Consider the following 18,888-nt stretch of genomic DNA (forward strand, 5'->3'; position numbering starts at 1 on the left):
AGAATAGGTATCTCAAAAACAGATTCGTTTACAAATGAGAAGTTGATAAATGATAAAGGTGACATCACAAATTAGCACAGAAGGGATGTGCTGTTTAGTAAACAGTGTTGGGGGAACTAGCTCACTATATTCCTTCCCTCTCTCTTTCTACACACATACACATATGCACATTGCTAATATCTCTGACAAGTTGCAGACATCATGAAACGTCACCCTTAAATATCAGCATGTATCCCCTTAAAACAATTACCTTTCTTCTATATAACCACAATATACCATTTATCACACTCAACAAATTTAACAAGGATTCAATAATATCACCTAATACACAGTCCCTATTCGCAGTCCCCCATTTGACACAAAAATGTCCTTCATAGCTTTTTGAAAATCCAAGATCTAAATAATGTTCACACATTTCATTTGATTGTCATGTCTCTTTTGTCTCCTTTAATGTCAACTGTGTTCTACTTTTCTTTCTTTTTAAGTCAGCTGTCTTGGTAGCGTATTCCACATTCTGGACTTGTCTTATTAGTTCTTCATGATTAAAGTCAGGTTAAACTGTTTTAGCAAAAACACTACATAGGTAATGCTGTATTTACTTGTTTTTCGTCTGCCTGTCTCACTCTCTCCCCTACTCTACTCCATACTCCACAAGGGTGGTGATAATATCTGTGCTGTTTCATAAACGTATCCCTAGCACCTAAGACTATATACCACATAGATGGCTCTCAATAAATATTTATTGAACAAATAAGAAATAATTCGCTACAGCATACAGTTCCAAAGTTTAGCAACTTCTTCAAGATGGGTACTCAACAGATATTTATTAACATTAACTCATGATGAGGTAACATCATTAGGATCCAAAACTATATTATGATGAAAACGTTTCTGAAATTTAGTATGGGAGTATTTTTAGTACTAGATAAACTCTCTTAACCAGGGTTGCATAAAACTACTTTTCTATGTATCTAATGGTGGAAAATTCACAAACTACTATTAAAAAGTCCTCAGACTGACAGTCCATAGGGGGGTTAAGATCCCTTCCCATAAAGGGGCTTTAGCCTAATTAACTGAATAATGCTGGCAGGAGAAAATGATGCTCTCTCTTCTCAAAGAAAACTAGTTAATTATGTTTCTTTATGCTTAAGGTACCTTAATATTATAAAACTGTGATTCTAACAAGCAAACAAACAAAAAACTCCCCTAGGAAAAGGAAAGGGGTACATGTGCCAGACACTCTGCAAAGACCTAAAAATTCAAAATGATTAAGACCTAATCTCCTGGCCTCAGGGAACTTGAAATCTGGAGAACACTGAGAAATACTTTTCAGAAAGTTTAAGTGCTATAACGAGACATGTAAAGTAACTTATGCACAAAGAAAAGAACTGACTCCAAAATATTATAAACATTTCTCGTATGTAAAGATATTCAGAAAGAAGAACTTGGGGAAGGTCAACAGTTGGGACACTCGGCCTCTTCACTCACAAGGTAGAGTCATATTTCAAAGAAAATGGAAGCTACAAACTATGAAATTCCTCAGCTTTCTCCCTAAACTCATCTAAAAAAGCACTCACCTAACCCACTTCTCTAAGGAGGACACACCTCTTCTCTCCAGGATTAGAGAGAGATCTCACCTCTTCAAGAATCACTTGATCACTCTTTCCTTTATTTTAAATCTTCTCTTCTCCAACTCTCCTTGGTGCAAATCTGCCATAATCAAAATCAAATTAAAAACAACAAAAACCTTTACAAATTACTTTTTCAGTTTTCTAATTCTTTTCACCAATAAACTTAGAAAAACATTTTCCATTTATCCAATCCACCATGATCTATGATCTGACTTCTGTCCTGATCTGGACTTTTTGCATACAAGACCTCCAAATGACCAAATACCACATATGATGATGGTCCGATTTCAGTTCCCATTCTACCCATCTCCTTTGTGTAATAATTGATGATCATTACCTACTTCTTGAAATTCTCTTCCCTTGGTTTCTGAGATGTCTGCCACCTGCAGTAAGTGACTCTTCCTAACTGTTTGGCCATTCTGGTTTCCTGTACTGATTCTTCTTCCTCTGCCTACTCTTTAAATGTTAACAGTTTCTAGGCTTCCATTCTTTGATTCTATGTTTATACTGCTTGTCCTAAGTGGTCACATTCTCATGATGCTTCACCTAACTTTTATCCGTTAACAATTTCTAAATATCTTATCTCCAGACTTATCCTATCTCATCTGCTCCAGACCCTTAATTCCGGTTGCCCACTAGGTAGATTGACTTGGATTCCCCCAGCACCTTTAACATAACAAAATTAAACTCATTTTTTTCAAACTTCTCCCTTTCCTCCAGTAAAAAATAGTACTGGTAACACAAATTACTTAAGTTTGTGAAACATACTGGTCAAAAGAATGAAGTCTAAAATCCTTCAAATAATAAAATGCTTTCACAAGCTAACTTCTCTCATGCAATCCTCCCCTTTGCCTTTCTCCCCTCAACAGCCCAATCCCAATTAACTCATTAGTTCTCATTACTCCTTATGTAAGAGATGAAGTTATCAAGAAACAGACTATAAGGGCTTTCTCTGCCATATTCAGAACTTATACACCAGTGGTTCTCAACAATCTTTTGTCCCACCTGGGCCCAAAAAAAAAAATACTCCTGGAAATCTCTGTTAATAACAATAACTCACTATGGCTATGGTTTTCTTTCCTTATCTCCCAACGTTTCTGAGATGCTACCAATTTTGAACCATAAGCCCTTAGTGCTAATGACGAACAAATCTGCATGCAGTATAAGGCAGAATTTTAAAGGGGACAAGACTGGGCAGAAGGCACTCAGTTAGACTACTTGAATAGTGCAGCAAGTTGATGGGTCTAAACGAAGATGAGCAGATTACTAACTCAAGACAAACTGTGGTAAAATCATAGAATTTGATTAGCAATTGAATGTGGTGACTGAGGAAAAGGGCAGAATCAAGGATGCCTTCTACATTTCTAACATAAATGTTTAGGTAGATAGTGATATTATTCATGAGAAGGCATAAGCGAAAAAGACAGTGAGAAATATAAATAGTAAGGGCAGGAACTACAATATAAATCTAATTTCTACCACATTTCTCCCTCCTTTTTCCAGTTTTACTTAAGTCTCCAAGTTCAGAGTATCTCAAATTTTGCCAGGCAAATCGGCTGCCCCCTCTGGAAACCCTGGTGACATAGCGCTAAGAGCTATAGCTGCTAACCAAAAGGTCAGCAGTTCTAATCCACGAGGTGCTCCTTGGAAAACCTATATGGCAGTGACCCTACTCTGACCTATAGGGTCACTATGAGTGGGTAGCAACTCGATGGCAATGGGTTTGGTTATTTTTTTGGTTTCTGTTACTAAACCTTTGCAGGTATGACCAGCAGGTGGCCCTGGGAAGGAAGAAAGGGAAGGAAGGGGGAGAAGAGGGAAGGGAAGAGTTCAACTCACAAGAAAATAGTCTGGATAAACTAAGGAGGTTGAGTGAGTCTTAATGTAACCCAAAAAACCCATTGCCGTCAAGTCGATTCCGACTCATAGCGACCCTATAGGACAGGGTAGAACTGCCCCATAGTTTCCAAGGAGCACAAGCCTTTCATATTCTGGCATGGTGGGAAGCAGAAGCAAACTAGGTCTCTGTATTTCACCCTGAAGTTTGCCATGCCATGCACCCAAGCATGTATTACCTCATGCTTTAAAGGACACTGAAAAAATACAATATAAAAGACAAAGGTCACCCCAAAAGCAAAGTTCAGAAGGAAGGCAGGGGCAGGAAAGCCAGGTGGACACGGGAAACCCAGGGTGGAAGGGAGGAGAGTGCTGACACATTCAAGGGTTTGCAACCAATGTCACAAAACAAGCTGTGTATAAATTGTTGGTTGGGAAACTAATTTGCTCTGTAAACTTTCACCTAAACTACAATAAAATATTCACACACAGAAAAGACAAAGGTCAAGTAAACAGAAAATAGACTCCAAAGGAAACAATCTAGAAAGCAGAAAAGAACTTTAAAAGAAAAAGTCTAATTAGTATACCTAGAAAAAAATCAAGTAGTTACTGCATCCATAAATTAAGAACATGATGCTATGAAAAAGGAACAATCAGAGTCCAAGGAAGGGCCCCTGGAAATTAAAAATATATTAAAAATTTTTTAAATAAATTGAACTGGAAAAACAAGTCAATGAAAATGCTCCCCAAATGGGAAGATGAGAGATCAAGCAGATGGAAAATATAAAAGAAAAGAGTCCGGCCATCAATCCAGAAGGTATAAACAATAATTAGTAAGAATTGCATTAGGAGAAAATGCAGAAAATAAATTATTTTTTAAAATAAAAGAAAAACTCCCATGGCTAAAGGGAAATATGAATCATCAAAATGACAGGACCTTCAAAGTACTGACAAAAACCTATATTCCCATGAAATTCTACAACACTGAAAAATAGAAAATTCTATAAGCTTCCAAAGAGAAAAAGCAAGTTACCTACAAAAGAATGAGAACCAGATGAGAATTAGACTTCTCAATAGCATCATTACATTGTGGAAGACAATAAAGCAATGCCTCAAAATTCTGAAGAAAAATAATGTTCAAATTAGATTTCCATATCAGCTGAACTGTAAATCTAATGTGAAGGAATATAAATTTTAGGACCTTAAACCCAGACTTTTGTATTGGCTCTAGCAAAAAGAGGAAGTATTCCTCAAGGGGCAGGAGGGGAACGGGACACAGAATAGCAGAAATAGTGCATCCAACTCAAGAGTAACATAGGTAAGTCCCAGGACAGCATAACAATCAGTTTGGGGAAAAATGATTATACGAACTAGACAGTATGATAAGACACTGAAAAAATTACAAATAAGACAAAGGCAGAGAAAATATGAGAAAGTGTTTTTGAAATTTTAAGAGAGAAAACCTGTACAAGAAAGGAACTATAATCATGGTACTACCTGCCTCTGCAGAGAATATTTACTTAGCCAAAATAACATACAAGCTGTTTATTTTCAACTTGTAGAATCAACTTATAAACAAAGTACAGGTAATTATGGTTAAGAACACTGTCAAACTTAAAAATATAAAAGCACAATAAATAAAAGTATATATAAAAGCAAAAGATGGGATGACAAAAATTGATAAGTAGAGGGGGAAGAGGAGAAATTAAAATAAAGGCAGGGACAGTAATAATACTCATCTTATGAAGTAGGAAAATAAAGTCTAGAGTTGATGGACAAGATAAAAGTTCAAATATGTTATCTAAAGTTACAGAAGTAAACAATAGGGAAAAAATTAGAAAGGAGATATATCCTTTCTAATTTTTTCCCTGAACTGAATCTGTATCACAGCAGGAAGGCCTCTATACAGCAGGGATGTCTAAAGTGAATGCATCAAGAAACAGCAGTGACAAAATATTATTTAGCAATATGGAGGTAGTGTCCAGAACAAATGAATATAACATCAGTTAAAAGAGTCGTTCCCTCTTTGAAGCAGGACTCAGAAGGTCAGTAGACTATACTCTTCTGTACTCTGACATTTTTAGACAAATGTGTGTACTATTATTCTGTTAAAAAAATTTTAATGTTCTACAGATATGAAAAATCTGCTTAGAAATAAGACAAAGACAATAGACAAAGGCATTTATGGTGACTTTCTGAGTAATATAGAGTACTTTTTAGAGTTTTGTTAATATTTAAATTTCTACAATGAGTATATGCAATTAAATGCTATATCTTTATGAATAAAAGTATGAATGCCAGCTGAGGAAGTTGAAACTATTTTTTCAAGGAGCTGGGCTACGTAAAGGTAAGAGGGCTACATACATCTAGACAAAGGACACAAAGTAAGGTAAATGGCTTGTTCTGTGTTTTTAAAACATGGTAAGTCTTATCTCTAAGTCCACTGGCATAATAAAATCTATTAAGAAAACATTCTGCATCCCGCTTTGGAGAGTGGTGTCTGGGGTCTTAAACGCTAGCACACGGTAATCTAAGATGCATCAACTGGTCTCAACCCACCTGGAGCAAATGAGATTGAAGAACACCAAAGACACAGGGTAATTATGAGCCCAAGAGACAGAAAGGGCCACATAAACCAGAGACTACATCAGTCTGAGACCAGAAGAACTAGATGGTGCCCAGCTACAACTGATGACTGCCCTGACAGGGAACACAACAGAGAACCCCTGAGAGAACAGGAGAACAGTGGGATGCAGACCCCAACTTCTCATAAGACCAGACTTAATGGTCTGAGACTAGAAGGACCCTGGAGGTCATGGTCCCCAGACCTTCTGTTAGCCCAAGACAGGAACCATTCCCAAAGCCAACTCTTCAGGCAGGGATTGGGCTGGACTATGGGACAGAAAATGACACTGGTGAAGACTGAGCTTCTTGGATCAAGTAGACATATGAGACCATGTGGGCAGCTCCTGTCTGGAGGGCAGATGAGAGGGCAGAGGGGGTCAGAACCTGGCCAAAGGGACACGAAAATAGTGGAGGGAAGGAGTGTGCTGTCTCATTAGGGGGAGAGCAACTAGGAGTATATAGCAAGGCGTATATAAATTTTTATATGAGAGACTGACTTGATTCGTAAACTTTCACTTAAACCACAATAAAAATTAAAAAATAAACAAAATATGGTAAGTCTTGACCGTGTTTAAAAGTATCAAAAGATAAACTGAAAATACAAGACAGAGGAACAAGATCACAAAGATAAGGGCAAAGACTAGCCTTGAATCAGAGGTGGAACAACTCTTCTTCTGAGAGAGGGGCTGCATCTATAGTTAAGTTGATAGATGTGAAGGAAGGAAGCTGAAGAGGTTTATGCCTGAAATCCCCAATTTTTTCTATGAAGAGACAAAAGGTCTGCTCAAGGATAGGCCAGGCATGCTAAACACTCTGTAATGCATGAAAAATCCTAACTCCCTGAAGAAACAACGGACTTAGAGCTGCAGTTCACATGGTACAGTTCTGGGGATTTGCCAGATCCTCTCATGGGGTCTAGAGGTCAAACCTAGTTTCAAAATAATATTAAGACATTACTTGCCTTTTTCACTCTCATCCTCTCGTAAATGTACAGTGGAGTTTTCCAAAGGCTAAATGATATGTGATAATCGCATCACTCTGAGGGCTAATGATCTGTGTACCTGTGTATTCTTGTTTTACAATGTTCCCAGCTTTAATTCCTAATACAGGAAATATTGATAGAGACAACCCACATAAATTAAAGTTTTTTGGGGTTCTCATAATTAAGAGTGTAAAGGGGTCTGAGACCAAAAAGTCTGAGATTTGCTACAGCAGGGAATTCAATGAATTACAAGAATGATAAGAATGTTCTAATTTTTCTTTGCAAAAGGCTCTTTTGTTTGTTTCCCTCTAATGAGCAGCAATAAAACTCTTAAAACAAAAAGTTGAGGTGATAACATCATATCCTTTAGCCTATCTGTGAAAAGGAGAAATCTAAGAGATGGATTCAGACAGCTGTCAAGAGTGGAAAAGACTCTGGGATCTAGAGAAAAAAAGAAAAGAAGACACTCAGGAGACACAACTTTGCAAAGGAGTCTATCCCTCCCCCACCCACACCTCTGATCACTAACCAAAAGGGAAACAGTATCCACTGTTTTCACTTTAATTTAGAATCTTAGCTTTAGAAACTACCAGGAAGGTCTTTTTTACATCCTAGCTAATGAAGAAATCCCCCTTTGTAATATCCCCAATTAAAGGTAGTCATCTAGCCTTTGTTAAACACTTTCCTCAAACAATAATTCACTACCTTACAACATCTAAATGCAACTTCATAAAACATTTAACAGTCCTCAAAGTTCCCAGACTACAAATCTCCATTAACTATTTTATTAACCACTCAGTAGAAGTATTTTAAACATGAGTGTGATGGAAACAGCTGATAGATTTATTTTTCTTTTTCAAGTATTAAATTATTTTCAAGTATTAAAAAACAAAATCTAGTACTTCTTAACCCTGGCTGCAAGACAAAATCAAGTGATAAGAATTAAAGAATACAAATATATGCTAAAGTCCACCCCAAATCAGAATCCCCAGGGTATGCATCAGCTCTAAAAAACTGATCTACGTGATGTTTTCATTTTGTTTTTTGAGCTCCACTGGTGGTTCTGGTGCATTATCTAACATCAATTAGACCTATTAGGGATGAGCAGCAATTTCTGAAACATCCTAAAACCACCCACACCTAGTATTTCTCAGACTTGAATATTGCTCTTTTTTTCCCCCCAAACATTTGACCTTGGGTTCAGTAAGACTTCTAAATATATTAATACTCAACAGAAAACACAGTAATTTATTTCAACATTTTTGAAACTATAATTATGAATATGGCAAAATTAATTATTCCTTCAGAATCAGACATACTCAACATCTGGGAAGGAAGGTGGTATAGGGTGTTTTTAGAACACCAAGCATAGGGCCAACATGGTACCACAGACAGAAGCACCACGCCGTCCCTCTACAGCAAAGACCCAAAAAACTAAGTAAAACAGAGACAAATGTCACTCCTGGAACCTGAAGTGCCAAACGAAGAGAGAGAACTCAACCAAGCACCGAACGGAATAAGAAACTGACACAGGACGGAAAGCGAGGAGAGGTATGTGTGGAGGGCCCCATCAGCTAACGCAGCACTGCCCCACCATCTTGGACTCGTGTCAGGGATCCGCAGACAGGGAGCACCGGAAAGCAGTTTAACAGAACTCCCAGGAGGACACAAACCAAAAAAAAAAAAACCAAACCCAGTGCGGTAGAGTCGATTCCGACTCATAGCGAGACAGAGCACCCGGTAACCAGCGACACGCGCTTTCCCACCCCCATTCTCTCTCCACTGCTCCACCTCTGAGGTTCCTGGCTGGCTCTGGTGGCTCAGCCGGCCAGGATGCAGCATCTGTGCCATCTGGACTCGCCCCACCCACATCGGAGATGAGTGGTCAGGAAGTACAGGAAACCAGCTTCACGAAGTTTCCCAGCAGGAGACAGAGCACCGGGCAACCACCTACATACACTTTCATAGGCACCCCCGCCCCCCGCCCCCATGCTTCCCGCCAGCCACAGTCTCTTAGCTGGGAAGCAACTGCTTCGCCCTATCCACACCTGCCAGGCCCCTGGGCTAGTATTGGTTCTTTCCGTCTCTTTTGGTTTCTTCTGTGCCTCCTACCGCCTCCCCCTCCTTTCTCCAGAACACCTGACTCCGTGGGCCATCTTGGCTTCTTCTTCAAAGGGCGTGACCACTCACTGGGGAACCACTCCCCTGGCCCACGACACCACGCTGGTAGGATCCTTGGGGCTTTTCTTTTTTCCATGTTTTGCTTTGTTCCGTTTTGTTTTTTCTTTTTGCAGCTTGGGAGCCCATTCTAGCCAGGCTGCACTGCACAGCTTAGGAGCCACTCCCCGAATCTGTGCAGCTGCATAGGTGGGGTGCCTGGAAGCATTTCTTTTTTTTTTCCCCTTTTCTCTCTCTTTTCCCTTTCTGTCTGCCTTCATTTCTCAGTTCTCATCTCGCTATACTTACCTTCTTTTCCTGTCTCCTGAATATCTGGTGCTGTGTGACATCTATACCCCCTCTAGCCAGGCTATACTGTGCAGCCTGGGAGCCACTTCCCTGGTCTCAGCAGCCCCACTTGTGGATCTCCAGGACTCCTGGGGGCTTTTCTTTTCCAAATTTTTATCTACTTATTTTTTTCTTTCTTTTTCCCTTTTATCCATTTCTCAAATTTCTCATCTCTCACTCCAACGGCAAACTCCCTCAGCACTCTTTTTTCCCCCCTCTTTCTTTGTTTGCTTGTTTGTTTTGGGCTCCTGTTTTTCTCTCCTCTCTCCCACACCCCTATTAGCTCCGCACATCACAACCTCCCCCCTTTCCTGCCTACCTGCACCATGCACTGAACATCACAGCCCTGAGCAGCAGAGGCACGGGATACTGGAACCTGACCAGCACTGATTCCTGGCCCGCCCTGTCAGCCCTAGTACATGCCACAAACAACCTGTCCCAGCCCCTCCCCTTCAGTTGGATCTGCCCGGCTGCACCATAGCTGAATGACTGGCCCTGCCCTTTGGACAAGGAGGTGAAAAGTATCATGACTACAGATGAGCAAACAAATAACGCACAGCCCACCTGCTCAGACGTAACAAAATAAAACAAAAAAGAAGGACAAAACAAATAAATCTAAAACCAAGAAAAGAAGGAAATAACTACTGAATGCCCTGAAGACTGCAGACAATATCAAAACATATTTTAAAAAAACAGGACAGGATGGGTCCAGTACGCATCCAAAATAAAATACCTGATGACTTTCCAGTAGAAGAAAAGGCACTAGAACTACCGGACGGGGAATTCAAATCTCTAATATTCAGAGCAATCCAAGAGTTGAAGCAAAAAGCAGTCAAAAATGAGGAAAAAATAGACAAATTCACAGAAAATACAGACAAAAAAATGGGAACAATTCAGGAAAGCAATACAGGAACAAAATGTCAGAATAAATTCACAACTAGAAGTCATACAAAAATAACAACTCAAAATCCAAAAGATAAACAACAAGATTTCAGAAGTGGACAGTGTCATAGAAGGGATAAGGAGCAGGTTTGAAACGATGGAAGACAGAATCAGCAAAATTGAAGACAAACACTTGGATACAACTCTGAGGAAAAATCTGAAAAAAAAAAGAAAAATGAAGAGACCCTCAGAATTATGTGGGATACAATCAAAAGCAAAAATTTGCAAGTGATCAGGGTTCCAGAACAGGGACAGAAAACACAGAGAGGATCATTGAAGAACTGCTGACAGAAAACTTCCCTAGTATCATGAATGATGAAAAGCTGACCATCCAAGAAGCTCAACGAACCCCATATAGGTTAGATCCCAAAAGAAAAACAGCAATGCATATCATAATCATACTTGCTAAAACCAATGACAAAGAAAAAATCCTGCGAGCAGCTCAGAAAAAAAAGTTACATACAGAGAAGAAACAATAAGACTAAACTCTGATTATGCAGCAGAAACCATGCAGGCCAGAAGGCAATGGGATGACATACATAGAACCTTGAAAGGAAAAAAATCGCCAACCAAGAATAATACATCCTGCAAAACTTTCACTCAAAAATGGTGGTGAAATTAGGACCTTTCCAGAAAAACAGAAATTAAGGGAATATGTAAAAACCAAACCAAACTTACAAGAGTTATTACAGGGAGTCCTTCAGTCTGAGAACAAAAACATCAGACCACAGCCTCAATCTAGGACGTAAGATTGTATCAGCCAGATACCAACCTAGGAAATGAACTCTCAAAGACTATCCAAAACCAAAACAATTGCAACAGGGAACCAGAGAGGTTAACCTGTAAATGACAACAATGTCAGAACAATAAAAGAGAATAAATGGTACGGGTATACAACTCTCTAATGGAGAGGATGGCAAGGTGATACCAAGTAATAACAGACTGGTTCAAACCTAGGAAGATATGGGTGCATTTCAAGGTAACCACAAAGAAAGTTAACAAACCTACTCATCAAAATAGAGAAGAAAAACATAAATTCTCAATAAAAGCAAAATCTACAAAAACAAAATACAAAAGAAATCCACGAACAAAAAGAACTCAGAACAGAACATTCTGCTGAGTGAAATAAGTCAATCACAAAAGGACACATACTGTATGAGACCACTACTGTAAAAATTCATGAGAAGGTTTACATACAAGAAGAAGCAATATTGATGGTTACGAGGGAGGGGAGGGGTGGGGATTGAAAAATGCTTAATAGATAAAAGATAAGCAGTAACTTTGGTGAAGCGTAAGAGAGTACAAAATACTGGGGAAGCCAGCACAACCTGTACGAGGAAAGCCCTTGGTAGCTCCACAGACACATCCAAACTCCCTGAGGAACCGAACTACTGGGCTGAGGGCTGTAGGGACCATGGTCTCAGGGAACATCTAGCTCAACTGGCATAACAGAGTTTATAAAGAATATGTTCTACATTCTACTTTGGTGAGTAGCGTCTGGGATCTTAAAAGCCTGTGAACGGCCATCTAGGACACTCCACTGGTCTTGCCCCTTCGGGAGCAAGGAAGAATAAAGAAAACTAAAGATATAAGGGAAAGATTAGTCCAAAGGACTAATGGACCACATCTACCATGGCCTCCACCAGACTGAGTCCAGTACAACAAGATGGTTCCCAGCTACCACCACTGACTGCTCTGACAGGGATCACGATAGAGGGTCCCGGACAGAGCTGGAAAAAAACAGAGAACAAAATTCTAACTCAAAAAGAAAGACCAGACTTGCTGGCCTGACAGAGACTGGAGAAATCCTGAGAGCATGGCTCCCGGACACCCTTTCAGCTCAGTGAGGAGGCCACTCCTGAGGTTCGCCCTTCAGCCAAAGACTGAACAGGCCCATGGAACAAAACAAGACTAAAGGGGCGCACCAGCTCTGGCAGAGGGACTGAAAGGCAGGAGGGAATAGGAAAGCTGGTAAAAGGGAACCCAGGGTTGAGAAGGGAGAGTGTTGACATGTCATGGAGTTGTTAACCAATGTCATACAACAATGCGTGTACTAATTGTTTGATGAGAAACTAGTTTGTTCTGTAAACCTTCACCTAAAGTTCAATTAAGAAAAAAAAAGAATACCAAGTACAGGCTTCACCATAGGTACATATAGCTCTCTTGTTCTATACAACTCTTTTGGAAAAGAGATTTTGTAAATTAATACTATACAACTATATCGCACCTGCAGTTTATAAACAGTTTTCTCCCATATTTTATTTTTTGGTCTTCCCAACAATCCTGTAAATAACACAGGCGGGTATCATCCCCATTTACTCAGGTAAAGACACTAAGGCTGCTGCAGGGCTAAGTAAATTATTAAATCACGTCCAAGTTTTCTGAGTATATTCATTAGTACTTTCCTCTAGACCCCCGTGCTCTCTCCTCCCACTCTGACAAAAAAGTTGTGGGGGCTATTTCTGCAATATAAACTTCATCAACAAGGGTAAGGAAAAACAAAAGCTCATCTTCAGGTTTTTGTTTTGTTTTCATCTGGCTGACTTAACATCAACAAACTCTGTTCTTGTTATGCCTACTCTGGTATACTTTATTCCTTAAATTTTTGTTTTTTAATTGAAGATTTTATTTTGAGATAACTGCAGATTCATATGAAGTTATAAGAACACCGAGATCTCTCACACCCTTTACCTAACTTCCCCTAATGACAGCATCTTGCAAACTACAGAACAACGTCACAACCAGAATGTTGAGCGTCAAGATACCAATATTTCCATCACCACAAGGTTCCCTCCTGGTTGTCCTGTTCCCCTAATTTTTAAATCCTCATCCTAGGCAACATTTGGAACTACTGTTTTGTCCACTCAAAATATAAAAACTGTGTTCACTGTATTACACAAAATATGTGTTAAGATTGTCATGACACAATGGAAGATTAAGTAATTTCTACAGATATCCCTTGCAGAGTGATTTTCAAGCTAAGACTCCAGTTCCAGCTTCATAAAACTTTTTTTTTAACTGATACATGTATGATTCCATTTATACAAAGTTCTAGCAAAAGTAATCTCAGATAAAAAATATCAGAACAGTAGTTGGGAATGGGAATGATTGAGAAAAGGCTACAAGGGAGCTTTCGTGGAGGCAGAAATAGTCCATACCATAACAAGGGGTATGATACACAGGTATATCCATTCGTCAAAACTGTAGTTACTTTGCATTTGGCAATGGTTTCTTTGGTATGACACCAAAAGCACAAACAGCAAAAGAAAAAATAAATGGGACATCATCAAAATTTAAAACTTTTGTGCTTTAAAGAACACCATCAAGAAAGTGAAGCTGCTCTCCCTTTCTCTGCCATCATGGTGAGAGCCGCTGCTGTCCATCCTCACCATGTCTTCTCATAAGACTTTCAGGATCAAGAGATTCCTGGCCGAGAAACAAAAGCAGAATTGCCCCATTCCCCAATGGGTTTGAGTGAAAACTGGTAATAAAATCACACTTAACTACAAGAGGAGACACTGGAGGTGAACCAAGCTGGGTCTATAAGGAGTCGTACATATGATGGCATACAGATTTACCCTCTATCAGGCTCACTAGCATTTTATCATTATGGAGTTGAAAGTTTCACCACAATCTGTACAATGGAAAATGTATGGGGGGGGGGAGAAGTGAAAAGACAACCCACAGAATGGGAGAAAATATTTGTAAATCATGTATCTGATAAGGAATTTATATCCAGAATATATGAAGAACTCTTACAATTGAATAAAAAACAAATAACGCAATTAAAAATGTGTGAAGGATCTTACAGATAGTTCTCCAAAGAAGATATACAAATGGCCATAAGCACATGAAAAGATGCTCAACATCACTAGCCATCAGGGAAATGCAAATTAATACCACAATGAACTACCACTTCATATCCACTAGGATGGCTACAATCAACAAAAAATAATAAGTGTTGGTGAGGATGTGGAGAAATTAGAACTCAAACATTTTAGTGAAACTGTAAAATGGTGCAGCCACTTTGGAAAACAGTTTGGCAGTTACTCTAACAATTAAACATCAAGTTACCACATGACCCAGCAATTCCACTCCTAGATGTTCACATAAAACATATGGTTCACACAAGCTTTGTACATGAATGTTCACAGCAGCATTCATAATAACCAGAAGTGTAAACAACTCAAATGTCTACCAACTGATAAATGCATAAACACACAATGAAATATTGTTTGGCAATAAAAAGGAATGAAGTATTGATACATGCTACAACATGGATAAATCTTTAAAACGTTACACTAAGAAGCCAGGCACAAAAGGTTACATATTATATAATTCCATTTACATGAATGTCCAGAATAGGCAAATCCATGGAACAGAAAATAGATTAGTAGCTGCCAGGAGCTGGAGGGAGGGGAGAATGGGAACTGACTGCTAACATATAAAAGGTTTCTTTTTGAGGTGATGAAAATGTTCTGAAATTAGATAGTGGTGATGATTGCACAACTCTGTGAATATACTAAAAACCACCAAATTGTACACCTTAAAAGCATACTTGTGAATTATATATATGGAAACATGATACATAAATTACATCTCAAAACTGTTATTTAAAAGCTGTACAATTAAAATGTGTGCATTTCAATATATGTAATTTTTACCTTAAAAAAAAAACTAAAAAGTAAACACAATGGTGTGGAGGAAGTAGCAGGTAGAGACACAGATGAAACAAGGATGGCAGAATGTTAATAATTGTTAAAGCTGAATAATAGATACATGAAAGTTCAGTATACTGTTCACTTTGTGTATGCTTTGAAATACTCCTTAATAAAGTTTTTTTTTAACTGATGTGTAAAAATAATTTTTAAATAACAAAGTAACCTTCCTAACACTCATTTTTTGTTGTTGTTGGCTTTTGACACAGGAAGCAGAATCTTTAGTCTTAAAAGTACCAAAGAAGTTGCTACCTTCACTATTCTTTTGCAATGCTATATGAAAACAGCTATGACAGAAGCCATGGTATTGAGCAAAAATGAAGAATACTTCACCTTAAAAATGTACAAAGAGAATTTGCACTTCCTCAATCTTAAGGCAGTTCCTGACCTTTGGGTTCCTGTGGTTTTCATCACTAATGAATATGACAAATCCTAGAACATGGATGCAATAATCCTTAATACTATGCTGTCCAATACAATAGCCATAGCCACATGTGGCCATTTAAATTTAAATTTTATTAAATTATAAATTCAGTTCTCAGTCACATTGCAAGCATTCAAAAGCCACATGTAGCTAGTGGCTACCATACTGAACAAAGCAGATACTGAACACTGCCAACATTGTAGAAACTTCTGTTGGATAGCACTGCTCTAAAACATAAGAAACACAGGGAAACTTCCATTCCAAGTTAGGGTTCTTACACTGTATTCTACTGCAATGAACAAATTATTCTAACAAACAAAGCATAAAAATGTCAACCAAGAAATATTTCATGGAAGCTGAGGCTAACTCAAACAGCAGCCAGGTTTTACTTTCAGAACCATCATGCTACAGATGTTTGCCACAGCAACTCCTGAGACAAATTTCTCCACCAGTTAAGATAATCACTATACCACCAGTTCCCTCAAGTCAGAGGTAAAGATTATGCTGAAATATGAATAAACTATCCTTTCAGTCAAAAATCTAATGAAAAGGTATATATTCATAATCCATGACATCAAAGAGTTTACCACCCATAGCAAAATACAGAGTAAAATCCCTTTCCTAAGAAAGCTTTAAGACAATAACAAAATTTTACGCCACTGTTAAACATACCAAACGATTTCTACACTTCTAGTTCTAAAATTGTGTATTTCATCCTGGTAGTAATGGAAATGGTAGATTTCCATTAATGCCTGTTAACATTGGGATACTTACGAATATGCAGTATCAGGAAACAGGTGCATTCTTAATTCAAATACTTTAGACCATTTTTAGCACTTAAAAAAAAAAATGAAGGTGAGCAAATTTTAAAATGTGGATTTAAATTTATTTTTAAATTCAGTAATCTAAAAAACAAAAAACTTCACCTTGTATTCCCTTTTAAACTATCATTCCAAATCAAAAACAGAATACTTTAGTGTTAAGAAATTTAAAATCCTTGCCAAAATTAGTGGATACCTAAAGCTGTTAGTCAAAATGGCTCCATTTAAATCATTTTTGAAACCTCTGAAAAAGGTCACCTGAGAATTTTAGTACATTTATTTTATCCACATTAAATCCTTTCAAATTCAACTGTCTTTGCAATCCACTGTCAAAAAACAGAACTTTTCCAGAAAGTGGAAGTTGAAACATGGAAGTTAAAACCACCCTGTAGGCAAGGTATACAAGAGGATCACATGGAATCAATCTGAAGAATAAAGTTACTACTAATGAAGCATGTGGAGTCAAGTTAAATCAGGCATATTTACATATTTCTAGTTCTGTCCTAACCTCACATGGTGCTTTCCTCTATTTTATGCCCCTTACTAAGCCCACCTAAGTTTCGTATTTGAATTAGTGTCAGATAGGTTCTATCACTAGCCAAAGTTAAATGTCTTAAACAGTAACATTCCATACCCTTTTTCTCATTGTTCATCCCCCACTATTAGTAAAATCACCCTGATGAATCCATATGTTCCCTCTAATTGCTTCCACAGAAAAACTCTAGCAACCAAGGACACGAGACCGTAAAACAGTGTTCTGGCATTCCCAAAATACGCTGCTACAAAATCTTGGCAACTTAGTTAAACCGTAGTTACCTACCTCGGTTATAAAAATGAATGAATCCCTACAGTCGAGCAGGGATATGAGTTAGTGTTAATTAAATAGAAGAAGTACCTCAGATTTGATGAGCTCCAAATATAAGGTACCTCTCTGGCATCTTATAGTTTCCTTCCCACCTCTTTCCTAGAAGCTTTCAGGGTTTGCTCCGAGGTTCCACTTCAGTACCTCCCTGCTGCCCTTCTACTCCACCTCCGTACTGCAATTCCACCACCCGGCTACAAAATGCTACTTCCCTTTATGCCCCTAAGGTCCCAGGCAGCCCCTTCATTCTGCTCCCCACATTTTCCCCAGCCCCCATTTCCTAACGGCTCCTCCCTTCGATTCCCCACCCCCTCGTCACCAGGTTCATCCTGCCCCTCTAACCGTCTCCCGCCCCCAGGTTCCTTCCTGCCCCTCGAAACACAGCTTCCCCGTCTCAACGTTTCATCCAGTTCCTCCAACCGACTCCCCCAACGCCCCGCTCGCTCCTCAGTCCCTATTTTCTCCAACACCCAATGACTACTCCTTTTCCATCCACTCTGAACATATACATAAATGTATGGCACCGAAACACACATTGGCACCCCACCCCACCCCCACCTCGAGCCTCCATCTTTCCCTTTTATACTTGCTTCCTTTCTTCCTCCTTCCCCCACCTCCTCCGTGTCGGTTCCCAGGCCAAGGTCTCTCACCTCATTCGGTCACTTCAGTGGTGCCAACCGCTTCATACAGGAAAAAACAACCAATCACGTCCCCCTGGGCGCTTCCCCCGCGAGTCCGAGCACTTACTGGGCACCCGCCCCACCGGGGACCCCGCACAGACGCACGCACAAACCGAGGTCCTGGGGACTAGGGTTGGTGTACAGTGGGCGTTCGTATACCAGCCTCAAACACAGCCCACTTCAATACAGCCCTTCGCCATTTTGGTTTCCCGCGGACTGCCGGTGCATTATGGGAACGCGGAGGGACTCTGGTGCCGAATGGCAGCTCTCCAGGGCTGAGAGGAGGCGGGGACTGAGAGCTGAGCGCGGAAGAACACCGCGCGCAGCGACCCCGATTGAGGCTGAACAAAGAAGGACTCTTTAACGGCGTTGTGGTGACGAGGTCCTTCCGCTGCCGGCGCTAAAACAATAGTGTTCGCTGCTCCTGGGCTTGGGGCTTCTAAGCTATTTCTCATTTAGACTAAAGAATTCTGTCCAACCTTCGCTGTGCATATTTTCCTGAGAAATGGGACAGTGTCCGGTACTTTTTACTGTGCTGATTTTCTTTCCGTGGAGAAAGTCTTGGCTAAAGCACGTTTCTTCTACCTTCAACCTGAGGCCTGCATTTCGAATTTCCTTCAAGCGGGGAGGAGACCCTGAATCTCAGAATTACATTTTGTTCAGCGATTATCTGTTCACCCCCAAGCTCCTTAGGAGGATCTGCTTAAGTGGAAGATTTTTGGACTTTTTTTCCCTGACAATGAAAGGTTTTTTCTGTCTACCTGCTTTGCAGTCCTTGCAAATTGCGATGACATTTGAGAATAATCCCGAGATAAGTGGTTTATTTTAGGAATAAATAACTTTTTCATATTTGGATAGACCC

At 39.4% G+C, this 18,888-nt stretch overlaps 1 protein-coding gene and 1 pseudogene across 5 annotated transcripts in view; one reads left to right on the forward strand and one right to left on the reverse strand.

Moving 5' to 3' along the window:
- Window positions 1–18,260, reverse strand: part of MTF2 (metal response element binding transcription factor 2) — an 83,359-nt gene extending 65,099 nt beyond the window's left edge. For 4 of the 5 annotated variants that reach the window (XM_064282259.1, XM_064282258.1, XM_064282260.1 and 1 more), the window contains exon 1: window positions 17,997–18,260. Coding sequence is in view for 2 of the 5 variants with exons in the window: in XM_003418478.4 (XP_003418526.1) it covers window positions 17,997–18,001 (5 nt within the window). In the remaining 3 variants the exon portion in view is untranslated. Of the gene's footprint in view, window positions 1–16,437; window positions 16,500–17,996 lie in introns of all 5 variants that reach the window. The other variant, XM_023558402.2, reaches the window with a different exon arrangement.
- LOC100665150 (large ribosomal subunit protein eL39-like) lies at window positions 13,555–14,754 on the forward strand (annotated as a pseudogene).
- Window positions 18,261–18,888: the final 628 nt, after the last annotated feature.

This window comes from Loxodonta africana, chromosome 3 (genome assembly GCF_030014295.1).
Source record: "Loxodonta africana isolate mLoxAfr1 chromosome 3, mLoxAfr1.hap2, whole genome shotgun sequence".
In the NCBI taxonomy this organism is placed as follows: Eukaryota; Metazoa; Chordata; class Mammalia; order Proboscidea; family Elephantidae; genus Loxodonta; species Loxodonta africana.